General features: G+C 50.1%; 1 protein-coding gene across 3 annotated transcripts in view; it reads left to right on the top strand.

The window, feature by feature from the left end:
• CDK2AP2 (cyclin dependent kinase 2 associated protein 2) overlaps positions 1-23,975 on the top strand; it is an 89,191-nt gene extending 65,216 nt beyond the window's left edge. For all 3 annotated transcript variants that reach the window (XM_078659292.1, XM_078659291.1, XM_078659293.1), the window contains 2 exons: positions 7,923-8,055; positions 23,566-23,975. In XM_078659292.1, the coding sequence (XP_078515418.1) occupies positions 7,923-8,055; positions 23,566-23,633 (201 nt within the window). In that variant the 3' untranslated portion in view covers positions 23,634-23,975. The remainder of the gene's footprint in view (positions 1-7,922; positions 8,056-23,565) is intronic.
• The last annotated feature ends 2,601 nt before the right edge of the window (positions 23,976-26,576 follow it).

The following is a 26,576-nucleotide window of genomic DNA, read 5'->3' as shown; positions in this document are numbered from 1 at the left end:
GTCACTGCACTCTGAAGAACATCACTGGGCTTCCAGTCGTGTGGATCTGGGATGTTTCTGCATGGCGCAGGCATGTGCACAATGCCTTGCTTTATGGGGTTTGCTCCCAGAGAAGAGTAGAATCCTCGTGTGACGTCTGGTGCACGCAGGCCTCCCTGTTTGATTTATTTGATCCCCCCCCACTTTTGCTTTTCACGCTACTTATCCAAGCTTTTATTTTTTGATTTGGCCAACAAGGCTGTCATTTTATTTTAATGTGTGCAATTGGTTGCATGACTGACAGCGACTGCGCGAGCTGAACAACTGTGATATTTAGGGGGTTCCAGTGACAAATCAGTGTAGTTAAATGATGGTACCTGGTAGAGATTTCCAAAAAAGGAAGTTCGCTAGATGGCTGTATTGAACTGCAGCGCTATGCTATGAAAACATCCCTGGAATGCACCACAGCCAAAGGCCTAGAGACAGTTCATCCTAGAAATTCGATGGGCTTGTGTAGCAAGTTTTCCTAAGGCTACTAATGCCACTGTGAGAGATTTCTTTACTTGAGTCACCGGCAGGGGTGCACTTGACCATTTTACCAGGTGCCTCTTGTGTGGAAGTGTAGCCGAGTGTGTTTTGTCATCGCCATTGCTGAAGCTACCTTTCCACCGGCCTAGGTCATGTGACGCCTTTATATCGGCCTAGATAATTAATTTACATTCATCGTATGTAAAGGAATATTGACTCAGTAAAGGCTGATAACTGAAGACCGGTACGTCGTGTATAAGTGGCAATTCCCTCTTGCTTTGTGAATAAACGACTGCCACTTGTTAGCACTGCTGTAAAATTATCAAAAGGACAGTACTGGCGTGCACCGTCTTGATGTTCCTGTTTTGCTTTTGCCAAGGCAGGTTATATCACGTCATCAGCATTTCATGTAGCACGCATCGGTCATATGCATGGCCTCGTAGCATTTTCGAAGCCTGGTCGGCTTTTTCACGATTGTGGAGTCTCTCAGTGGCAGGGGTCATGGTGATATGGTGTCATTGTGTGTGGTCAGTGTAGTGTTTTGTTTAGTGATGGTTCGTATTGTTTTTGTGCAAGAAATATGATGCATCTGAACCTGGAAGGAGTGTTTGTAGTGTATCTTGTCAATGGATAAAATAGGATGTTGACGTGTGTCTTGTTTCAAGAGGGTGAACAATTGTAGATTGCCCAGCATGTTCAAAGCGTTGTGGAAAACTCTGTTCACGCGGGATGCAGCCACTGTTGAAATGCGTTGTTAACGCGTTTTTAATCAATTAATACATGTTCAATTGATAAAATAGGATGTTGACGTGTGTCTGCTATAGGTGTCACATTTGCGAAAGTTATAACTATTGGCATTGTAAATGACAACGCTATTAATTTAGCTATTTTAAAAAACAATACATAAATAAAAAAAAATTCATTTATAAGACCAATAGCTCAAACTTTCCTAATGCGAGACCTATTGCATTTCCAATGCTTGTTTCTGTTTCTGTCTCTCCTCGCTGTCTTAGTTTATGCTTGCCATTTTTACTCTGGGCACTGCCTACTTTCCTGTCTCTTTCCTGCACTGCCCTTGGTGCAACTGGGAACCCTTTACTCCCTGTAGTATATCCTTCTTCTTAACAGTTCCCGCTTTGCCTGCCTGCTTTTCCCATAAGCAGTTTTATCTTCTTGTGTCTCTCCTCTTACCAGTTCCTGCCCCTCTCTTTCCCCTGCTCTCCAGCAGTATCTGCCCCTCTGATTCCCCTACACCCCAGTTGTTCCTGCCCCTTAGCTTCCCCTGCTCCCCAACAGTATCTGCCCGCTGCTTCCCCTGCTCCCCAACAGTATCTGCCCCTCGGCTTCCCCTGCTCTCCAGTGCTTCCTGCCCCTCTGCTTCCAGCGGTTCCTGGCTCTCTGCTTCCCCTGCTCCCAGCGGTTCCTGCCCCTCTGCTTCCCCTGCTCCCAGCGGTTCCTGGCTCTCTGATTCCCCTGCTCCCAGCGGTTCCTGGCTCTCTGATTCCCCTGCTCCCAGCGGTTCCTGGCTCTTTGATTCCCCTGCTCCCAGCGGTTCCTGGCTCTCTGAATCCCCTGCTCCCAGCGGTTCCTGGCTCTCTGATTCCCCTGCTCCCAGCGGTTCCTGGCCCTCTGCTTCCCCTGCTCCCAGCGGTTCCTGGCCCTCTGCTTCCCCTGCTCCCCAGCGGTTCCTGGCTCTCTGCTTCCCCTGCTCCCAGCGGTTCCTGGCTCTCTGCTTCCCCTGCTCCCCAGCGGTTCCTGGCCCTCTGCTTCCCCTGCTCCCCAGCGGTTCCTGGCCCTCTGCTTCCCCTGCTCCCCAGCGGTTCCTGGCCCTCTGCTTCCCCTGCTCCCCAGCGGTTCCTGGCCCTCTGCTTCCCCTGCTCCCCAGCGGTTCCTGGCTCTCTGATTCCCCTGCTCCCAGCGGTTCCTGGCTCTCTGATTCCCCTGCTCTCCAGTGCTTCCTGCCCCTCTGCTTCCCTTGCTCCCCAGCGGTTCCTGGCTCTCTGATTCCCCTGCTCCCAGCGGTTCCTGGCCCTCTGCTTCCCCTGCTCCCAGCGGTTCCTGGCCCTCTGCTTCCCCTGCTCCCAGCGGTTCCTGGCCCTCTGATTCCCCTGCTCCCCAGTGCTTCCTGCCCCTCTGCTTCCCCTGCTCCCCAGCGGTTCCTGGCTCTGATTCCCCTGCTCCCCATCGGTTCCTGGCCCTCTGCTTCCCCTGCTCCCCAGCGGTTCCTGGCTCTCTGATTCCCCTGCTCCCAGCCGTTCCTGGCTCTCTGATTCCCCTGCTCCCATCGGTTGCTGGCCCTCTGCTTCCCCTGCTCCCCATCGGTTGCTGGCCCTCTGCTTCCCCTGCTCCCCATCGGTTGCTGGCCCTCTGCTTCCCCTGCTCCCCATCGGTTCCTGGCCCTCTGCTTCCCCTGCTCCCCATCGGTTCCTGGCCCTCTGCTTCCCCTGCTCCCCATCGGTTCCTGGCCCTCTGCTTCCCCTGCTCCCCATCGGTTCCTGGCCCTCTGCTTCCCCTGCTCCCCATCGGTTCCTGGCCCTCTGCTTCCCCTGCTCCCCATCGGTTCCTGGCCCTCTGCTTCCCCTGCTCCCCATCGGTTCCTGGCCCTCTGCTTCCCCTGCTCCCCATCGGTTCCTGGCCCTCTGCTTCCCCTGCTCCCCATCGGTTCCTGGCCCTCTGCTTCCCCTGCTCCCCAGCGGTTCCTGGCCCTCTGCTTCCCCTGCTCCCCAGCGGTTCCTGGCTCTCTGCTTCCCCTGCTCCCAGCGGTTCCTGGCTCTCTGCTTCCCCTGCTCCCAGCGGTTCCTGGCTCTCTGATTCCCCTGCTCCCAGCGGTTCCTGGCTCTCTGATTCCCCTGCTCCCAGCGGTTCCTGGCTCTCTGATTCCCCTGCTCCCAGCGGTTCCTGGCTCTCTGATTCCCCTGCTCCCAGCGGTTCCTGGCTCTCTGATTCCCCTGCTCCCAGCGGTTCCTGTCTCTCTGATTCCCCTGCTCTCCAGTGCTTCCTGCCCCTCTGCTTCCCCTGCTCCCCAGCGGTTCCTGGCTCTCTGATTCCCCTGCTCCCCAGCGGTTCCTGGCTCTCTGATTCCCCTGCTCCCCAGCGGTTCCTGGCTCTCTGATTCCCCTGCTCCCCAGCGGTTCCTGGCTCTGATTCCCCTGCTCCCAGCGGTTCCCGGCCCTCTGCTTCCCCTGCTCCCAGCGGTTCCTGGCCCTCTGCTTCCCCTGCTCCCAGCGGTTCCTGGCCCTCTGCTTCCCCTGCTCCCCAGTGGTACCTGCCCCTCTGCTTCTCCTGCCCCCCAGCGGTTCCTTCCCCTTCCCCTGCCTCCCAGCGGTTCCTGCCCCTCTGATTCCCCTGCTTTCCAGCGGTTCCTGCCCCTCTGCTTCCCTTCCTCCCAGTCATTCGTACCCCACTGCTTTCCTGCGGTTCCTGCCCTTCTGTTTTCCAGCGGTTCCTGCCTCTCCTCTGCTCCACAGAGGTTACTGCCCCTGTCCTTCTGCTTCGCCGTCCCGTCAGTTCTTGTTTTCTCTCTTCCCATCAGTTCTGGCTTTCTATCTCTGCCCTGCCCTGCCCTGCCCCATACCAGTTCCTGTTCCCCTGCTTCCCAGCAGTTCCTCCTTCATGCTTCCCTTGCTCACCGGCGGTTCCTGCCCCTCTGCTCCCCACCGGTTCCTACCCACTCTCCTTCCCTGCTCCCCAGCAGTATCTGTCCCTCTGCTTCCCCTGCTCCCCAGCGGTTCCTGTCCCTCTGCTTCCCCTGCGGTTCATGTCCCTCTGCTTCCCCTGCTCCTCAGTGGTCCCTGCCCCTCTGCTCCCCACCGGTTCCTGCATCTCTGCTCCCCGCCGGTTCCTGCCCCTGTGCTCCTCACTGGTTCCTGCCCCTCTGCTCCCCACTGGTTCCTGCCCCACTGCTTCCCACCGGTTCCTGCCCCACTGCTTCCCACCGGTTCCTGCCCCACTGCTTCCCACTGGTTCCTGCCCCACTGCTTCCCACTGGTTCCTGCCCCACTGCTTCCCACCGGTTCCTGCCCCACTGCTTCCCACCGGTTCCTGCCCCACTGCTTCCCACCGGTTCCTGCCCCACTGCTTCCCACCGGTTCCTGCCCCACTGCTTCCCACCGGTTCCTGCCCCACTGCTTCCCACCGGTTCCTGCCCCACTGCTTCCCACCGGTTCCTGCCCCACTGCTTCCCACCGGTTCCTGCCCCACTGCTTCCCACCGGTTCCTGTCCCTCTGCTTCCCCTGTGGTTCCTGTCCCTCTGCTTCCCCTGCTCCTCAGTGGTCCCTGCCCCTGTGCTCCCCACTGGTTCCTGCCCCACTGCTTCCCACCGGTTCCTGTCCCTCTGCTTCCCCTGTGGTTCCTGTCCCTCTGCTTCCCCTGCTCCTCAGTGGTCCCTGCATCTCTGCTCCCCGCCGGTTCCTGCATCTCTGCTCCCCGCCGGTTCCTGCATCTCTGCTCCCCGCCGGTTCCTGCATCTCTGCTCCCCGCCGGTTCCTGCATCTCTGCTCCCCGCCGGTTCCTGCATCTCTGCTCCCCCGCCGGTTCCTGCATCTCTGCTCCCCCGCCGGTTCCTGCATCTCTGCTCCCCCGCCGGTTCCTGCATCTCTGCTCCCCACCGGTCCCTGCCCCTCTGCTTCCCACCGGTCCCTGCCCCTCTGCTTCCCACCGGTCCCTGCCCCTCTGCTTCCCACCGGTCCCTGCCCCTCTGCTTCCCACCGGTCCCTGCCCCTCTGCTTCCCACCGGTCCCTGCCCCTCTGCTTCCCACCGGTCCCTGCCCCTCTGCTTCCCACCGGTCCCTGCCCCTCTGCTTCCCACCGGTCCCTGCCCCACTGCTACCCACCGGTCCCTGCCCCACTGCTACCCACCGGTCCCTGCCCCTCCGCTACCCACCGGTTCCTGTCCCTCTGCTTCCCTTGCTCCCAGTGCTTCTTACCCCTCTGCTTCCCCAGTGGTTCCTGCTCTTCTGTTTGCCAGCGGTTCCTGCCTCTCTGCTTCTCATTCTCCTGCTCCACAGAGGTTACTACCCCTTTGCTCCTCTGTCTCTCCAGCAGGTCCTGCCCCCTTGATTCCGCTAGTCCCCAGCGGTTCCTGTCCTTCTGCTTCGCCTGTCCTGTCAGTTCCTGTTTTCGCTTTCTCTGCCCCATACCAGTTCCTGCTCTCTCTGCCCTATACCAGTTCCTGCTCCTCTGCTTCCCAGCAGTTCCTCCTACATGCTTCCCCTGATTCCCAGTTATTCCTGCCCCTCTAATCCCCAGCGGTTCCTGCCTCTCTGCTCCTCCTTTTCTCCTCTGCTCAGCAGAGGTTACTGCTCCTCTGCTTCGCCTTTCCCTTCACTTCCTGGTTTCTCTTTTCTCATCGGTTTTGGCTTTCCCTCTCTGCCATGCTCCCTTTCAGTTGTGGCCCCTCTGCTTTATCTATACCAACAGTTCCTTACCTGCTTTTGATCACTTTCTGGCCTCATGCTTCTCCTTTCCAACGATTCCTTGTACTCTTCTCCCATAATTTCTGACTTTACCTCACTCTCCTGTCCGCTCATGCCCATCTGCTTTCCCAGCCCCATGCAGTTCTTGCTTACCCTCTTCAACTGCCTGCAACTGTCTCATTCTGTCCATGCTTCCCTTCTTCCACAATTTCCCCTCCTCCTTCCTGTCCTGCTGACAATCCGTTGCTGCTGCTCTGCTTCTTCTGTCCCAGAATTCCTGCATACCTTCCTTCGATCCTCCTGTTTGACTACCTGTCCTGCTTGTCTTGTCCTCAACAGTTCCTAACTGACTCTTCTCTCATCACTTCTTAGGGTGCTTGTCTTCCCGGTCATTCTTTAAATTCTCCACTGTACCCTGCTCCCCATGAGCTAACCATTACTACATACACCCTTTTCCTGCGCCTCTCTCTGTCACTTCCTTTTCCCACTGTTCCAGAGCAGTCCAGTAATGTGTGGTATCACTAATCTGTTACCATGCCCTTGTCTCCCAGGCCATCAAGCCACCAGGGTTTCAGACTTTCCAGAGTGCGTACTCTGCCCTGCTCACCAGTACCTTGCTTACTGTGCCGCTGGATTCAAGCTAACCTGGCTGATGAGGCTCCGCCAGCCCATGGACCTCCGCCTTTTGGCCCCCCTCCCTTGGCCCCTCCCCGGTTCCCTCTGCCTCAGTCAAAACCTTGGGAATCAAGATCAGTCAGGACCTCTCCATGCGCCCTCAGATTGGTTCTTTTGTTTCATCCTGTTTCTTGTCCCTTAGAATTATTCGCAAGATTTCCCGCTTCTTTTCCTTTGAAGCACTTAAAATTATTGTTTTGGCCATGGTTCTTTCTCGTTTGGACTACGGGAACTGCTTGTACGTGGGCATCCCTGCCTACGAACTGCGGCGCCTCCAGTCCATCCAGAATCAGGCCGCTCGCCTTATTTACCGGATTCCCAAGCATCATCACATTACCCCACTACTGAAGTCCCTTCATTGGCTCCCCATCCTGCAGAGAACTCTCTTCAAGATGGGCTGCATGACCTTCATGGCTCGCGCCGGTACGGCCCCAGCTTACATTAACTCCATGGTCACCCCCTACCTCCCTTGCCGTAACCTCCGTTCGGCTACTCAGGCCCTCCTCAGTGTCCCTCGCTTTCGAAAGTCCAGAGTGGGTGGCAACAGGTTCTCCATTCTCGCCCCCCGCTTCTGGAACAGCCTTCCCCTGACTATCGGGTCTATGACAGTATACCTGCACTTCCGCAAAGCACTCAAAACACACCTTTTCACCCAAGCATTTTCCCTATAGTAACTCCCCGGTGCTCCCTTTCCTCCGTCTGTCAGTCTCCCAGCGCCAGGAAACCGCTTGGTAGCAGAGCGCTCTATAAATCCTTTCAAATTCAATACCCCGAAACCGGTACCAGGATGCTTGTTTCCATTCCAGGGAGGACCTGCCTTGGCAGTTCGGGCTGGACTGTTCCCCTGAAGAGCAGGGTCAAGACTGATTTGCATATGGCTGGGTCTAACCTGGGGTGGCATAGTGAGGAAAAGAACAATGGATTTAACCCAGATCTCTTTACTGGGGTGAATGTATGATTTATTCAGCATTCTGTCCAGCATTTGTTTGCGTAGCACTGCTCACCAGTACTACACGCACCCTCCTCCTGCTCCTCTCCCCGTCACTTCCTGCTCCCACTGTTCCATAGCTGTCCAGTAATGTGTACTATCACTAATCTGTTAACATGTTCTTGTCTCCCAGGCCAGGAAGCCGCCCGGTTCTCAGGTCTGCCAGAGTACATACTCTGGCCTGCTCCCATCTGCTTATCAGTGCTACTCTCACCCTCTTTCTTCTTATCTCTCCATCACTGCCTGCTCCTACTGTTTCATTGATGTTGTGATATTTAGTGATGAGTCTAGTAATGTGTGGTAAAACTAACCTGTTGAACATGTTTTTCTCTCCCAGGCGATGAAGCCACCTGGGTCTCAGGCCTCCCAGAGCACGTACTCTGATCTGCTGTCCGTGATAGAGGAGATGGGCAAAGAAATCAGGCCAACATACGCCGGCAGCAAGAGTGCCATGGAGAGGCTAAAGAGAGGTGAGGAGCAGCATGTGTAATCCAGCTCACTACATCTGTCACCTTTCAGCTACCTACATGCATTAATTTTGTGAAATTACATGAAAATATTTTCAGTGTATACTTGGTACCGAAAACATATGCGAGATACCAGCAAGAAAAAGACTTGTCCGCATCAGATCACATCATTACTAATAAAGCAGCGCCCAAAATTCTTGTGGACACCTAGACGCTGATGCAACGCCGAGCCATTCGTTATCCAAACAGATCAATCTTTAAAGCCTCCTGAGTAGGCCTGAGTAGGTCTTCTGTTCTCTGCCAAGGAGTTTCAGAATGTGCTTTCCGTATGACTTTTCCTCTGGTTTTCCTCCTAACACTCTTGGCTAGTACAAGATGCTGTTGTTAACACATTCTTGGGGCAATAGCGACTAGGACTCAGAGCATGACGCAGCTGTGCACAAAATGACAGTTTTTAGACCATGCATGCACGTTTGTGTCTAAAACATGTTATTTGAGAACACAGATTTGTTTACAGATGTCAGAGTAGCCTCTCAGGTCCTCAAGAAAGATGCTGACACTGCCTTGGTTATAATTTCATTCCTTTAGAACAGGCCTCTCTGAAGAGTAGCTCTTTAGCTATTGGCAGCTCTCCAGCTATCAGTATGTAGCTCTCCTCTGTGGAGCCCAGTCTGCTAAATTAGAAGTGTTTGCTCGGTTGTGTGTGTGTATGTATATATGTGTGTGTGTTTTTGTGACTAAACTCAAAAGCTGATGTTGGGAGAAAAACTGTTGATTTTCAGTAGAATTTTCAGTTCAATCATTCAAACCTTTGACTTGGGTTACAATAAGCATTGTTATTTCAGCTCCAAGATATCCTTAAAGGTGAGTGTGTGCTTTATGAATACACATTATGTTATGTTCTATTTGAATCTGATCTTTGAGTGGTAAATCATGTGGTGTTGTGTTGACTTATTACATACTTGGTGCACTATGGTATGGCTGCTTTGGATTATCCTTGTAGAGGCATTCCAAACTGATCAAGCCTTTTTAGGTCTCGCGTAGGCAGCGCTTGCGCTGTCTCTGTCTCTTCAAGCCATGCTGTATTCAGGATATGGGCATAAAGCTCCGCCCACTATCCGCCCATCTTTTTAATTCGCTCCTGTCCTTTGTAAATGGTGGCTTTCCATTGGTCTATAGGCTTAGGTAGTCCCTCCTTAGTACCACTTTGTCTCTTGTAACTTCCTATGAAGACACCCCCCCCCCTTTTACATGTGGTGTTACTCCCTAGGTTTTAATTGCAGCTTCAGGGCACAATTTTCTTTAAAGGCTTCAGACAGGACACACCCTTGGTCCTAAGCTAGGCTGGCAGTGGTTACTTCACTCACTAGAACATCTCACATGTTTGTGAGACCATCTATACATTTCTCTTCATCAGCTCCACACAGAGTACAACCTAATCCGAAATTAATGTAATAATTCTTTTGTCACATTTCAAAGCTACTAATTGTATATATGGCAATACCTATTTGAATGTACTCATATTACTGTCTTGCATGCAATGCGTTATGGGCAGTGTAGAGTTACCATATCTTATGCAGGGTGCAGTACCATATGTGACCATAAGAGGTCCCCTTTTGGTCACAAATGGTACTGCAACCTGCAACATGGCTAGGTTGAAAAACATTGCCATTTATAATGCCAATAACTCCAACTTTGTCGACATGCAGTGCTGGTGCCTTGCTCACTAGTGACCTCTAGGAGCAGCTTGCTGTACTGCACCTTGACATGCAGTGCTGGTTCCTTGCTCACTAGGGACCTGTACTGCACAGAGACATGCAGTGCTAGTGCCTTGCCCACCAGGGACCTCCAGGAGCAGCTTGTGGTACTGCACCTAGACTTGCAGTGCTGGTGCCTTGCTCAGTAGGGACCTCTAGGAGCAGCTTGTGGTACTGCACTGAGACATACAATGCTGGTTCCTGGCTCACTATGCAAGCATTTGCAATGCACTAGGTCTTTGCATTACTGGAAGTATGAGCTTTTGGCATTGCATTATTATTTGCAACACCAATACCTCAAACTATCAGTAATGCAAGACTTATTGCATTGCAAATGCTTGTTATACTGCTGCTAACAACCATGCCTGATGCACTGGAGTGGTTACTGCTGATAGTCGTGTAGGATGTGGTCACTACTACAACTCTGATAATATTCGTAGCTCGCAATGATTTTTATGGAACATAAATAGCTGAGATTACAGAAAAGGTTGGAGACCGCTACTTGATATGCCCTTTTGCCCCACAACTAACTCTCATTCCAGCAGGCAGCATTTTTATATATGCAGCTATCCTGGAAGGGAGGAGAGCATAGTTTTTGTTAACACTGGTCAGTTCTGTGGATTCCTAGCAGAGAAGAGTGTGGCAAAGCAGCTGTCACTTGATAACAATCTCCTCTCCCAGCCTAACTTGGGTAGGAAAAAAGCTCACCCATATTACCTCAGAATGACTAAAATGCCATCAGACTGGAGAGGTTTTGTAGCTTTAAGCATCCGGCTACATATTGGCATTCCCACTCACACCATCTTCTCAAGTCTGAACCAATACAGCCACTGATACAAGGGAGGGGGATGTGGGGGCGCAAGACCCTGAACAAGGGCTACATATGCACACGGTTGGGTTTTCAAAAAGACTTAGTCGTTATCCTATTAGAGAGCCTATTTCTCTCTATAAGAGTAAGTGTGTTTCCCAGAGGACTTTTTGGGCTGGCGTCTGGGGCTACTCATTGGTGGGCAAACAATGAAAATTCAATTCCTCTGAAGGATACTTGCCGTGCTGAGGAGTACGGCAACATTTATTACTCAATTGGAAGTTTTGATTGGTATTTTTTGAGGATCTAGTTAAGGTTGCCCTGCTGTTGCTATGGTTAAAGATCTGGCACTCGCCCGATGCATCATTCAGTCAAATGATTCTTCCTGATTGTCTTAAATTAGATCATTCAACTGCAATCCCTTGGCTCGCATATGTACAAAAGACTTTCGCAACTATAGGACTGCCTGTGTTCTTTCTCAAACCTCAAATCAATGGAAGCTCAAAAATGTGTAAAACCCTCAGATCAATCGCATTCCAGGCTTTTAAAACATCAGTTTATGACCTCAGTCGCTTGCTATTTAGATCTGAAGCAGACTAAGGGCCAGGAACAGTACCTTACCTGGATTACAAATTTGGAAAGCAGATTTTATCTGACCCGTTTTAGATTGGGTACTTTGTATTTCGTTGTAGCCCACCCTAAGCAGGGCTCGTGGTTCTGTTTTTTTACCTCCCTGTCCTTATGTTGGGTTTTCTGAGCAATCGCTGACCCGATATATTTAGGGTTTTTTCCAGACCCGGGGCGTTTTTTTTTTAATGTTCCTTCCTGCGCTCTTTTGGTTCTAATTCTTTTTCTGTCTATTTTCTTTGTCTCCAACTGCTAGAATCCCAATTGTGACCGCTTTTATTGATTAATGCTATGTTTATTCACCTAGTATGAGAATGGAATTTGAAAATGGCATTGTGAATAGCTTGAGATTACACTGCAATACTTTTATCTATTTTAAAAATGTGCATGTATGATAATTATTCTTTTATAGCCTTGTGCCGAATACAGCTTTGAATCGGATTGCATACTATTTCTGCATTAAACTGATTAGAGAACCCTCAACAAAGAAGCCTGCAAACAATGTTCCTGTCTGACGACATTGCATGTATTCTGTTGAACCACCAGCTGGGAGACTTCATGTGTTCTCTGGGCTTACAGAGCTTCTGTTCTTGCAACCTGATTAACTATAAGCAAAGTCATTTACATAGATTTCTGTTCAGAGGCGAGCCCTGGAGGTTTATTTTCCTTCCTTTTGGGTTAGGATCTAAATCGCACATGTGCACCAAGTGTCTTCCCAGGTAGCAGCTCCTTACACTGACCAGGGATCCTCATGCTCTACACTAAATAAACAAGCACCCTTACACAATTGAACAGTAAAACTCAGTCTCTGCAGCAAGCAGAAGTATCTAGCCCAACCTATCTGTCATATGTCCATGAACTAGAAGACGTCCGATGTGGTCATACAGGTCAATGTTATTATTGTGTTGGCTCCCTGTCAAGATCCAGGTCTGTGCCCCAACCTTTTACACACTTGTGCCATAGTAATATGCTGCTACTTTCCTATGATTCCTATGGTCACTGAGACCTCACCAGAGCCAACATCTGAGCTATGGATTACCCTGATTTTTTTTAACAATTTTTCATTTGAAAGAAAGCAGAGTCATAAAATTAGGCACATGTAAATCAATACAATTGAATCAAGGTTACCACAATCAGGAAAAGATTTGCATGCGTTTTGTCATATAGGTCGAACTCTGGCCATGGCCAGCTCCATCGTCGGGGATTCACAGAGTTCGCCACGGTATTTGTTCCAATGTCCCCATTTTTTGTCCCATTTCTTGGGGCAGCCTCTGATTTTATAAACCGTTTTTTCTGCAAGCATGCAGCGGTCCATCTCAGCCATCCAGCCCACCACCAGCGGCCTCCCGGGATCACCCCACTTCATAGCTATGGAGCTTTTAACAAGCAGGAAACCTAACGCTGCCCATTGTAGTTCTAGGTCGTTCAAGTTCGTGGCCCCCCATGTATTAAGGACACATTCTTTGTGCTACAGTGGGACTGTCTTGCCCAGGGAGCCACCCATTTTGCGATGTGTTCCCTCCCAGAATCGCTGTACCACCGGGCACTCGCAGAGGGTGTGGTAGAAGGTGCTGGGCAGGCCGCAGCCCCGTAGACACAGCTCATTAGGGCGCCTACCGATTTTGGCCAGTGTGGGAGCAGACATGTAGGCCCTGTGTAATACTTTCAGTTGGATGAGCCGGAACCGATGGCAGATTGCCACCTCTCTAGGGGACATTAGGGCAGCCTGCCATTCCTTATCATCTAATGGGCCCAGGTCCGCCTCCCATTTATCCCGCAGTGGCTGGAAGGTGTCAGGAAGGTTATTACAGAGCTTGCGGTATGTGTAGGAGATAGCCTTCGATGGGAGGGGTTCTGATAGCAATCTATCCTCCAGGGGGGAAGTCTCGGGTATGGATTTGAGGTCGGGGGATGGCGGCTAGGATGGCATGCGTGATTTGGAGATAGCGGAAAGATTCTGTCAGTGAAAGGGAGTGTTTGGCTTGTAGTACAGCGAACGTCCGTATTTTGCCCCTGTGAACTAAGTCGCCCACCGTCGAAATGCCTATTGTGTCCCATTTGTCAAAGCCTTGAAGGAAGCAGAGGGAGCCCAGTTGTTGCGACGACCATAGCGGTGTTGCCGCCGTAAGCCTCTCCGACCACCCCATAGTTTTGTTTGCTCTATGCCAGATTGCGACTGTGTGTCCAACATACCTATTCCTAGCCGGTTTGCTATAGAGGGCACCCAGGTAGCCCTCCCGCCCGGTCTGGTTTCTGTCAAGGAGGAAGGCTTGATTCAGGGGCGAGCCGTGTATCCAGTGGTTGACGGCCACCAGTTGTGATGCCCAGTAGTAGAGACGCAGGTTAGGCAAGGCAATACCACCGTCGTACCAGCTTTGGCAGAGTTTACGCAGGGCGATACGGGCTGCACCACCGTCCCACAATAGGAGTCGAAGGTCACCCTCCACAGCACTAAAATAAGAGTCGGGGATCTGGTAAGGACAGTTTTGCATGGCGTACAAAAGCGTGGGAGCGCCAACATTTTAAATAATGCCACCCTGCCAGGGAAAGATAGTGGAAGAGATCGCCAGTGGGCCACGTCGGTATGCAACCGTCAAGAGGGGACCCAGCAAACTTCGGTCGTGGAACACTTTGGGGTCTGGTGTTACGTAGATACCCAGGTATTTAAATCCGTCGGGAGCCACCGTAATGGAGAACCCCCGGGGCAGCACAGGCGGGGGGCCATGTAGCAGGTACAGTGTCGATTTTAGACCAGTTGATCGAGTAGCCCGAGTATTTTCCAAAGTTAGTGAGAACGTGGAATAAACTATTAATAGAGGACCGAGGGGAGGCTACATATACCAGGATGTCGTCTGCATAGAGGGAAATTTTGTCCGTTATCTCATTGTCCCATTGGAGGCCTCTGATGGAGACATCTGTGCGGATCCAGTGGGCCAGGGGTTCCAGGGTGAGGGCAAACAACAATGGCGACAGGGGGCAGCCCTGCCTTGTTCCCCTGTGAAGTCTAAACTGTCTGGACGTGTGATTGACTCGTACTTGGCCTAGTAAATCCGTATATAAGAGTCGTACCCAACGGATAAACTTAGGGCCAAAGCCCAATCTGCGGAGGACCTCAAAGAGATAGGGCCATTCGATAAGCCATTGTGGCGTCAAGGGACAGAATGGCGGCGTCTTGCTGTATAAGGGACTGTCGACTCAGGACATTATTGACCCTCCGAAGATTTAGGTTGTGTCCCGGAAAGAAGCCCGATTGGTCATCGTGAATCAGGGAGGGAAGCACGAGGAGGAGGCGATTAGCCAGAAGCTTTGCTAGGATCTTTGCCTCCGCACTAATGAGAGAGATCGGCCTATATGAACCGCAGTCAGTGGGTGGTTTATTCGGCTTAAGGATGACAGCAATGGAGGCTAGTCTCAGGTCGAGCGGTAAGGAACCACTGTCTCTGCTGCCCTCGAACATGTTTTTTTGGTGAGGAACAATCCCCGGAGCCATGCCTTTCAGGAACTCAATGGGAACTCCGTTGGGGCCCATAGCTTTACCGGAGTTAACGGCAAAGAGCGCCGTAGTTAGCTCATCAGCCGTGATGTCAGCGTCTAATGTCTCTTGTTCAGCCTCTGAGAGGGTAGGTAGGCGCATCTCATCCAGAAGTTGTCTGGACTACTCCGAGGTGTAGCGCGCACCAGCAGAGTATACAAGTTCTAAGTGGTCGGCGAAAGCCTCCGCTATTTCTTGTGGATCCCCCGTCACGGACCCATCTGGTCTCACTATGGATGGTACCCATCTTGACCCTTGGTCACGTCGCTCCAGCCATGCAAGCATTTTCCCCACACTGTCTCCGAATTCGTAGACACGGTGACAGGTATGGAGTAATCGGGCCTGTGCCTTTTCCTGTGCTAGCCTTTATAGACAGCTTGCTGGGTTCGGAGGCGGCGAGCCGTTTCTTCCGAGGGGGCAGTGTTGTGAGACCGTTCGAGACAAAGGAGGTCAGATTCGGCCTGCTGGATCTGTTCGTCGTGTTTGCGCAAATAAGCCATTTTAAAGGGCTAATACCTCCCCTTTAATGACCGCTAAGTATGCTCCCCAGAGTGTGACCGCTGAGCTCACCGAGCCCACGTTGTCTGCGAAATAGAAATCAGTTTGTTCGATCAGGCTGTCTTTAATGTCTGGGATCTGTAGGAGCCAGGGGTTGATGATAATGGGACCCCGGGTGTGCTGTCGGTGGTACGTCAGATCCACGCTAAGGGGAGAGTGGTCAGAGATACCCCGGGGAAGACCGCTCGGTCGAGTGAAGTAGCCTCTATCTGTGGTGGGACAAAATAAATAGTCAATTCGGGACATGCTGTGGTGTGCGTTGGAGTAGTGTGTGAAATAAGGCGTATCGGGATTGTGGGTGCGCCAAATATCCTCGAGCCCCATTGCCTGCGCGAAGTCAGACAGGTCAGAGCCCTGTCTGTGTGAGCTGCGCCTAGGATGTCGATCCAATTCATCATCCATCGTCATGATTGCCCCCGATAAGAAGTGTGCCGGTGGGGAGGCTTAACAGTCGGGCTCCCAGCTCTCTGAGGGAGTCCCTACCTAGGGTCGGTGGGAGATATGCTGATATGATATTTAGAGGATGCCCCTCCCAGGTTGCCTCCACTAGAGCAAAGCGGCTCAGTGGGTCGGCCCATGTCTGTGTAGGTGTCAGCGCCAGATTCTTCTTAACCAGAATCCCGGTGCCGTGGGATCCTGAGGTGAACCCCGCATGGACTAGTAGCCTGTAACCCCCTCTGTGAAGTGCTTGACATGTGTTGCCAACCAGGTGGGTCTCCTGTAGCAATACTATGTCGGGGGAATGGCGCCATAGGTATTGGACTATGCCGCGTTTTATTTTGTGCCCCAACCCGTTAACGTTCCACAACATTATCGTGATGGATCTAGCCTTGGGCCGTGACATGGCGGTGGTTAGTAAGAGCTCTACGGGTATAAAACAAGAGGGGGGGCATTGTGTGGCGCCAATGTGTGGTGGTGAGGCGAGATACAGGATCTAGGAGCCTCCGAACAGTTTGGGGACTAGGTGGTATCCGGAGGAGCTGACCCGCCGCATGTGGACCCTGGAGGAGTAGTAATTTGTGACAAGGAAAGACTCTGTAAGAAATGCAGAAGAGAACCAAAAGAACCAAAACAAAACTCCCTAGAACCCCCCTCCCTCCCATACCAACCCCCCTCCCTGCCCGCGGACTTGAAACTATCCACTTCCTCCCAACTAGGCAGAGTGCCTGTCGCCCTCCCAAACAGAGACGGGGTGTGTGGAGAGCCATGGGTGCCCTCGCTGACGGTTGACAGAATTGCGTAGCCTAGTGCATACAAAAGCAATGTACATCAGGCGTATCTTTTACATATTACAGTAGATAACATAATAGTATGGACGATCCGTAGTGTCCGCACCAGAGAAAGGATACATGGAGACCCAAGCGGGCACCAACCGGCCAATGCCAGCTGGTCAAAGATTAAGGGTCTCAACACCACAGGGCGGGCCACAGAACAGCAGCCTGAACCAACAGCTGCAGAATAGCGAGTAGCTGAAAGGGTAACTGGTCTCCCTGATTGCCTTCGGTGAACAAGTCTTGGCTTTCCAGAAGCAAGCTCGGGCCGGCGTGCACGGTCGAGCCCCGGCGATGAGTTGGAGTGGTCCCTGAGTGCCCCATCCTTCGATCCAGTCCCAGACTTCTTCAGGGGAGACAAAGAACCACGTCTTGCCTTCTGACTCCACCCGTAGTTTGGCAGGGAACAACATGGCGTATTTTATGTCCTTGGCACGCAGTGCTTTTTTGACATCCAGGAAGCTGCGCCGACGAGCCTGGACTTTCACTGTGAAGTCGGGAAAGAGCGTGATCTGAGCGCTCTCCAGGCGCAGGGGTGGCGCCGTTCTTGCCGGCTGAAGAAAGATGTCTCGGAAGTTGAACACACGAGCAATTATGGGGCGAGGGGCCGCCCGGTTTCGGTCTTCCTCCGGGGACCCTGTATGCCCGCTCGATGGAGAAAAAATTAGACAGATGTCGTGGCTGGAGATGTTTCAAGATTAGATTCTCGACAAAGAGGTCGGTGGCCTGTCCCTCCATCCGTTCCGGAACTCCCAGGATGCGGATGTTGTTGCGCCGTGCGCGTCCTTCATAATCGTCGAGGAGCTCCCCCATTTGTTGTTGTTGTTTCTGCAGTTGGGTGACTAGTTGCTGGAGGGTGGAGGTATCCTCTGAGAGCTGTGGTCTTGACTTCCATATCGCGGACCTTGGAATCCATTTTGCGGAGGTCCGCTCACAGCAGGGTGACCTCTATGTTCACCGAGTCTATCCGGATCCCCCCTCGGCCCGGATGCCCGCGGGCAGACGTGGACCCCCAGTCGGTCGTGCTTGATGCGGTAGGGGGCAGTATGGCCCTGTTACTTAAGCGCAGGCCCAAGTTGATGCCACCAGTTGCTGTCTTTCAGCTACAATCCACAGGCAGGTATTTTCAGGGTAGGGGGGGGGCCGGGCCCCCGTCAGAGCAGTGTCCCTCTGTCCCCGTGTAGTCCGGACTTCGGGACCCACTAAGGCCGTTAGTGTGGGCCTGATGATTACACTGTCTGGAGCCCCCCCCCGCCGCTGTTTCAAGGCGGGTTATTGCCAGCGTATCTCCCTCGAGGCCGGGATGGCTGCGCAGCACCCCCTCAGCAGTTGCGGCCCCCACCGCACCTCCCGGGGGCCGATATGGTGAATCAGGGCAGGCGTCAGGCAGCGGGTGCAGGCAGAACAGTGGCAGCCCGTGCCGAGCGGTCTCCGGCAACAGGCCCAAGGCCGGGGACTTGCGTGGTTTTCTCGCCGGCAGCAGGGGGGGCCCAGTGTCAGCAATGAAGGGTGGCACTCACCGGTGCGTGGAGGATGGGGCCCGCCGGAGGGTGATGGCAGTCGCCGCCTCAAGCTCCGACCCGATCAGCAGCGTTGCTAGGCGGCGTCCAAGCCCTGGATTCAGGTCCGGCAGCCTACAGTTAGCGCGGTCGCCATCTTAAGGCCCAGGAGCAGCCACGTCCGGGGGACCGGTCGCGGTCACCCGGGCTCCGGGGCGGTCCGGGAGCAGACCCACGCTTCCAGCCGGACCTGTCAGGGATGCCGCTTGGTGTAGGGAAAAATCAGGTTCACTGGCAAAGGATAGTATGCCGAGAAAGCAGCGAGGGCAGAGGAGTCGCTTTAGAGCGCGGCCATTCCCTTCGGCTGCAAACCACGCCCCGATTACCCTGATTTTTAATTGCATATTAAACGTGCATCATTTTGAAGTTTAAAACTTAAAATTTATCGAAATTTGGTGACAAGGAAGGTGATGCATTTTGAAATTGTACACAATGTTTGGAGTTTGGGATTAGGTGGCATTTGTACCTCCCAGAAATTTGGAATACCGATAAAGCCATGTATCTGTCAGAGAGTTTGTGCAGAAAATGTTTTTGCTGAACCTACAGTAGTAATTCTAATGTTTGCCTGAATTAAGAGGTGCCAGCAAATGTTTTTGTACCCTTCATTGCCATGCACCTCTTTATACAAACGATAGTAAATGTGTGGGCAGGCATATTGTATTGGAGAACAAGAAGTGAAAACCATGACAAGTCAATTTTTCAGGATCGTTTTACACAGACTTGTTACAGTTTTTGGCCTGTGTGTCAGCAAGTACCCTAGACACTTTTTTAAACTAGAATCTTAGGAAATCCAGGAAGCCGTGAATTGAACCACTTTTTCTGACCATAATGCTCTGCGGATGTCAAAACATGGCCAAAGAAAGCCTGTGAAAGACGCAATTACCAGCAGCAAAAGGATGTCCTCCTGTATTCTCAAGTTTCACTTCAAAATCGGTCCACGCAAGGTAGTGTTCTTTAAGTGTGGCAGAGGAGCTGGCAAAGATCCCAATAATGTGAAGACAATTTTTGACCATCATTTTGCACAGAAATTTGGCTTGTGGATGACTGCAATTTGTGACTTAGTGGTTGTCAGGACTGAGTTCTTGACAGGATCTTCAGGTACAAACAGGCCACAAGAGGAAGGTATTAATGTACCCGTAGCACTTGAATGGCAGCTTGTACTTTTCCAAATTCCCATGTTATCCACCTCTGATGGGCATGAAAGACGCAGACTGGAAACTTGAAAGAAAGTCAAGCACGTCTTTAAAGCACAAGCATACAGACATGATTTCCACTGTAAGAAAAACCTGCTAATCTCTACAGTGGGCGTCTTATCCCTTTGTATTGTGGGTTTCATGAGATGTAACACAACCTGTAATATTCGTAGCCCAATGCTAGATGGTAGAGTGCACAGCTATGAATCTACAACTCTAAAAGCTGCAAAGTGGGTGCTATCCGTAAGTAGCAATTGTATATGGTACACTTGTCGGCTTAAATCCAGTACTGTGGCCATTTAGCCTCATCTGTCTAATGCACAGTTTGACTTAAAATGTTCTTTTTACATGACAGCATTGTTGAAATAAATTATGTCATCTGTTACGTCATGTGTGAAGCCATGAAGAGCACGTATGGATATGTTGCTCTCCATATCTTGGAATATCAGCTGTTAAGTTTTGCACGATTACCAGAGGAGACTCCTGAAATTGTGGATCTACAGGCAGTAGTCTCCCTTTTGGATGGTCAGGCGTATGTCCCACAGCACCAGGATATCCATGGGGTTGCAGTGGCACGTAACAAATATTTATAATATTAATAACACAGTCAGCTAAGGTTTTTAGGAGAATTTCTGTGTCTGTTTGTTTGTAGTAGCACGTGGTATTTTCTATTCTGGGGTATGAACCATAACTTTTTTCAGGCAAAACACACACTCCTACATTTGTAAAAGACTCAAAATGGCAGCTGCAATGCAGCTACTAGTTTGGGCTTTTGTATGCAGCTAAGCTGGTACCTATTTGAAATGATGAAATTCAAAGATACTCAGATAAGAGGAAATGAGAGTGTAAGTAGCTTGTCTTCATGCAACATTCTTGCAGTTGTTATGGGTTAAATATTAGTACATTGGGTAAAAAGCACCTGTATACCAATATAGGCATCATGGAGCAAAGTAAGGAGTCAAAATGTAAATAGTAGTGAAGTCTTAGGCTTTCTCAACTGTGTTTTAGCTAGCAAAAAGTCCAAGTACAAAGCCAAGTTTTTAAAGCCTTTGTGGAGGCAAACTGGAAAGAATTAGCCTTGAAATGTAGAGGCAAATAATTCTAAAGATAGTGGCTGAGATATCGGAGAGAGAGTCCCAGAGGGAAGATCACATGCAGAAGAAGAAGGAAAGGCAACTGTGCTGTGGATCAGAGATCCAGTGGGAGCCTAGTGAACAAAGCCTTACAAGGAGGAGTTTTCTGTTTGATAAAAAGTGGATTTGAAAGCTGTTAGACCCGTCTGCTTCTGAGAGTCCCCTCACCACTATGATTTCTTTTGTTCCCCTGTACCTCCCAAAATTTGTCGCTTTTTATTTGTCTACCAGGACTTTTTATGTGTTGTCTCATGGGGTTAGATGTTCCTTGATGCCCAGTTGCTCACAAGGTTTGTGGCACCTATTTACAAGGCGCCTGGCCCAAACCTGTGGCATTACAAACTGGGGTTGTCAACCTGTATAAATGAACCTAAAATGGTGGACACCCTTTTTCCTCATGTGAAGTGACTCCCATTGGAGCCTTCATGAACCCTGGCCTTTTGAGGTTTTGGCGCCCTTTGTTTGGCGCGCATTTCTGACGGGAATTCCTTTGTTTTCCTCAGGTACACAAAATGGCTGCTCTAGAACCCCAGTACGGTGGCTGTGAGTGTCCTAAATACCCCTCAAGAGTGCCTTGTCATTGTCACAGCCAGAGAAGGTTCTAGAACCTTCTGGCTCGTGCCAGTACCCCAGGGCACTGGCTATATAGGGCCCAGTCCCTGGCGGCCATTTTAGATGAGATGGAGATGAGATGGAGATGAGATGGAGATGAGATGGTTCAGACTAGAGAAGAGGAGATTAAGAGATTCCAGACTTGACACCAGATTGACACCTGCCCTGTTGACCCCTGAGGTGGCTGATAGCGCAGGCAGTAGAGCAGCAAAGGGTTGCTGGCGTTGTGTCTGACTGGCGTTCCAGTCAGCTACGTGAGAAGTGATCTAGCGCCTACAGCGCCTGCCCAGCGAGTACCTCATTGCCCCCAAAAGACTGTGGCCAGATTCGTGTGCCTCCCCGCCCCCCCGGTGGGGAACTGTGATCGATTTATCGAGTCGCGAGGCGAGAGCAAGTTCCCCGCGATCGTCAGCTGTGCCCCCTTCGCGACAGGTGCCTCTAGAGGGGAGCTCGGACGTCTCCGAGCCCCACCAGCGTAGAGCGCTTTCTGCGCAGATTGAAGGTGAGGTGGTGCGCCGGGGCGGGAAAAGGCCGGCCTTCGTTGGGCGGGACTAGCGTCTCTGCCACTCCCCAGTGACCCTGTAGCTGTGGGCGGGAACCACCCTGTATGCGGAAGTCGGAGGGAGGTCCGTGGAGCCCCTGAGAGCCCCGTCGCTAACGAGAGAAGTGCTGTGCCCGACTGAATCGTATTTTGATTGCAGCCGATGTGAGGTGGGCCCGTTTCCTCATAGTGAATGCAGCGTTGTGAAGGAACTGTGAACCGGCATTTATTTGACTGTGCGCGAAGGTTGTGTGACCTCTCCGGCAGCCCGTTCGTCAGTCTAATGACTTTGAACTGGTGCCGCCTGTGCTCAAGTGGTGCTAAAGCCCGTAGGCGCGCATAGACTTCACCGGCAAAGCAGAGATCCTATCCCGGTGACTGCCGAGTGCAAATGATGTATTTACTGTGTTTCCTTGCCTTCTAGATATACGCGCATACGCCTCGAGTGATTATTAAAGAGTCCCAAACCTTATTTTGTGCTCAGAGAAGCAGTATACCTGGTCATTGAAAACAGCATAAACTGTAAGAGTTATCTTTCCCATTTGAAACGTATTGCAGATGTAATGATTCTAAAGTATTTAATTGGTGGCAGCGATACCAGAAGAAACGTGGTTGTTTATTTAAATGAACCAATATTCATTCTGATATTTATTCTGATATTTATTCTGATATTTATTGTGAAACTCATTCCTGAAGTTATTCTATTTATTAATACTATTTATTACCAGAACTGTATGACCAAAAGAAATGTATATGTGCTTTCCCAGTCAACCCTATTTACAACAAAGAACTTTTATATAAAGGAATCGTATTTTTCTACAGCAGTGGTGTGGTGTCCTTCTTTTTGGTGTGGCTGTACAAGGAGTTATTATTGGGTCAGAGCCGGCTTAACACTACAGCCTTCACTTGCCTTGTCACTTGAGCCAAGCTACCCCCTTTGTGCTGGGCTTGCCCATCGCAGGTCCAACAAAAGCTTTTTGTGTTTTTTAACCAGGAGCCAATGAAGCCCAGTATACAAGATTATGTAACGTGAACAAGACAATGTAGCTGGCAGAGTGCCCGCAAGGCCAAGTTTTTGGATCCTTTGACATGTGGGCAGTGAAGAGTCTGGCAGTCCTGGGTAAAGGATGTTATCTAGCCTAGAGAGAATTCTGGCAGACACTAATTGGGCAAGCATGTGGCTTGGTGAGAATGAAGAACCTTTCTCTGCAACATAAATAAAAACACGATGACGAAGCAGTATTGATTTGGGCTGAGAGGGAAGGATCCCAATCACAAGGACTCTTACAGATTTCACTGTAGTTGCAGGGGCAGGATAGAGTAATTTTACCGCTTCATCGTGTGAACTGTATAACTACAAATGAAAGTTTTCTTTCAGAGATCCAAAGTCTTTGTTTCCTTGGTGGACATTGCCCATGCCAGTCCCTCTACCTAGAATATTCTTCTGACGTCAACCTATTTAAGTCGAGGATCACCCACCTTTGTTGATGTGCGCACTCTGAGATAAATATATATATGCATGGTAGGATCTTGTTTCGTGGACAATGAATCTGAACGGTTGGGAAGTTTGATATTGTCAGCAGTGCTCCCATTTCAGAAGAGATGTCTCAGTAAATGCAGCTTGTGGCCAGCACTCCAAGTACTGTACCAGCTGGAGTCACTAGGGTATCACTAGGGTATCACTTGTCTCCCCCCCAAAGTCTGCTACTTTAGTGAGACTTCAAGTTCTGTCCGGTAGATGTTGTTGAATAGTAATACTAACCTGTGCCTCAGAAAGAATGTTGTTTCTTTAACAGCACTCCCATCCCTAAGCTGCAAATGTCAGTGTAACAGTTGTGATTCATTGTTATTTGTGTTTTAGAACCTTCTCATGACTGCTCGTTTTGATTGGTAATATTGATGTCTCTTGTGTCTTCCACCAGGTATCATCCACGCCCGGGCGCTGGTACGTGAGTGTCTGGCTGAGACAGAGCGCAATGCCCGCACGTAATCCCCTCCATTTTGGATGTACTCTTTGGGATTCCCAGTACCTCCCCCCCCCCTCATGAATTTTCCCACAATCGGACACCCTGGAATTGGCACTTTCTTTGGTTTACTTGCAGGGCCTTCGCCAGAAACCCTTCTTCAGCCCTTACCTTCCCAATTGGACTTTTATTGTGACAACCCTGTTCTCCTCCACCCCATCTTGTAAAACAGCTCACCCAGACCCTGCATCCGCCAGCCCTGTGCAGGTTTCCTAGGGCCAGGCAGATGCAATATCCACAGAAGATGCATTGGATCCCTCAGAATTTGTTCTTTTGATAAACTACAATAAAAGTTTTGATTCCAAAAACTGGCATTCTTTCTTAAAAATGTTCCTCCTATTTTTATACCATACGTGTCTGAAGTGTGGTCATTGGTGCAGTTTAGGAAGTATTTCCAGTACAGTGTGCTGCAGGCTCCATAGTTTTACATACACATTTTGCCGTAGACCACATATTAATTTTGCTGTCCTGTTTTTCACCCTTTCTAACTGGTGTAATACGGCCTCTAGGAGGGCTAGTGAGATACACAATATTGAGGTAGTTTTGACTAGAGTGGCTTCATAATGTTTGTGGAGCAAAGGCAGAAGTTTTATTAACCCTCCACCTTGATTTGAGCAATTGGCCAACATTGAAACGTTAGAATAGAGATAAACTTGTTACCTCATAGGGTCTCCAAAGCAAAGTATGAGTTTCTTAAATTCCCACTCAAAACTAGGCCATTATCCGGTTGGTTTCTGTAAATGCATTCCTCCTACATGGGTAGGCTGGGGCATTACAACCAAAATCCATTGCTATAGAAGATGATGGCAGTAATCCGCAGTGAGGCGATGTATCTGAATCATTCCAAGCCCCACACTTTGAATCTGCATGTGCCCCACATTCCAAAGAAGGCTGCATATTATCTAATATTTTGGAATATGTCCAAGCTCCACACTCCAGAGAAGCCTACAGATTTGGTGTTGTTTTTAAATTGTCCATGCTCCACACTCCAGAGAAGCATACAGATTTAGTGTTATTTTGGAATCCGTCCATGCTCCTCACTCAAGAGAAGCCTACAGATTTGGTGTTTTTAAATTGTCCATGCTCCACACGCCAGAAAAGCATACAGATTTAGTGTTGTTTTTAAATTGTCCATGCTCCACACTCCAGAGAAGCATACAGAGTTAGTGTTATTTTTAAATTGTCCATGCTCCACACTAGGCTACAGATTTGGTGTTATGTTTTAATCCGTCCATGCGCCACTCTCCAGAGAAGCCTACAGATTTGGTGGTGTTTTGGAATCCGTCCATTTGTGATATTTGTGAGGGTATTTCTAGAGCGCGACGTTCGCTCCGGAGGGAGCATCTTGGCGCTGAAGATCCTGGGTGACCAGTCCTAGAGTAGAAGTCCTAGAGTAGATGGGAGGTTAGATGGCTGCTTTGGAGTAGTCGTCAGAGAGGTTGAAAATCCAGGTCTTTAAGAGCTTTCTGAAGGGTTTTTCAAGGGTCTGTTGTCTGAGGGTTTTGGGCAAGCTATTCCATGCTTTCGTGGCCAGAAAGCTTAAGGTTTTACCGCCCTTAGTCTTCAGGTTGTATTTGGCAGGGAGGATGAGATTGTCAAGGGACGAGCGGAGGGAGCGACTGGGGGTGTAGTCCATGCTCCACACTCCAGAGAAGCCTACAGTTTTTGTTTTGTTTTTAAATTGTCCATGCTCCACACTGGATTACAGATTTAGTGTTATTTAGGAATGGGTCTTATTCAAAGGTAAACATGATTATATAGGGGTGAGATGTACGAAGCTTTTTTGAGTCGTAGATTTTTTTTATTGTACAAAGCAATATTTGCCATTCTGTAACCTATTACCGAATTGCAAATTGAGTTTGCGACTTGGTACTAGGAAGGGGCATGGTTTGGGCATCCCTCCCTAATTCCGAATCACAGGTATGTATGAATGTTTTGTGACCGAAATACAGTTGCAAAACATTTGCATTTTACCTACTTCAAGTAGGTGGTAGCCCATTCGCAAATGGGAAGGCGTGTCCAACTAGAGCAGGCAATGGTCCAAATGACCACTGCCTGCTCTTAAAAACATGAAACGGAAACTTTTCATTTTCTTTTTTAAAGGCAACCTGTTTCCTTTTAAGGAACACGGGCTACATTAAATATACAAAGATTACTTTATTGAAAAGAAATCACAGACCTGGTGGTCTGCTGACCCCAATAGGCCACCATCCCTTCGATTTTTACGATTCACAGTTGGTCGCAAACCGAGACCTACCTCAAGAATATTAATGAGGTGAGTCTATATGCGACCCACTGGGAATTGCAGAAAGCATAATGCAACCTTTTCTACATCGGTGTTTGCAATGACCAAATAGCGAATCACAACAGATTAGAAACAAATTGGCTATTTGGTAATCGCAAGCCTTTCCCTACGTGCATCTGGCCCATAGTTAGCTGGTACAAAGACCTATTCAGTGGTCTAAGACCTTACAGATTTCCGGCTTCATGTTTGACCACCTTACCCCTTGGAATACCTGGAAGTATACTAATAGCGGACACCACATACATGGTTACCAGGATGCTGCACATATACAGACTGACAAAAAATGCAGGAATATAATGACTTCGGTGGGAGGTGCATTTGAACTTGCTCATCTCTCAATACAACTGCTGCTGGACATTTTCAATGCCAGTCCAAGAAACCGCATAATCCATCCGCACTCGAGTTATTGTTGCATTGACAAATATTGTAGGATGTGCTAATATTTTATATTTTCAATGATGTAGGGCAGACTAAGGATGGACACATCAGTATCTTGACAGCACTATTGTGGATATGGAAGATGGGTATTTTATTACTTTTGATGGTAAATTGGATATGTTCTTGCTTGTCCTGTCTAATTACTAGCATGGCATCTTCTCATACT

The sequence above is a fragment of the Lissotriton helveticus genome, chromosome 1_1 (genome assembly GCF_964261635.1).
Source record: "Lissotriton helveticus chromosome 1_1, aLisHel1.1, whole genome shotgun sequence".
Taxonomy (NCBI): domain Eukaryota; kingdom Metazoa; phylum Chordata; class Amphibia; order Caudata; family Salamandridae; genus Lissotriton; species Lissotriton helveticus.
The sequence above is the reverse complement of the archived record's forward strand: the minus strand, read 5'-3'. Positions and strand labels throughout refer to the sequence as shown.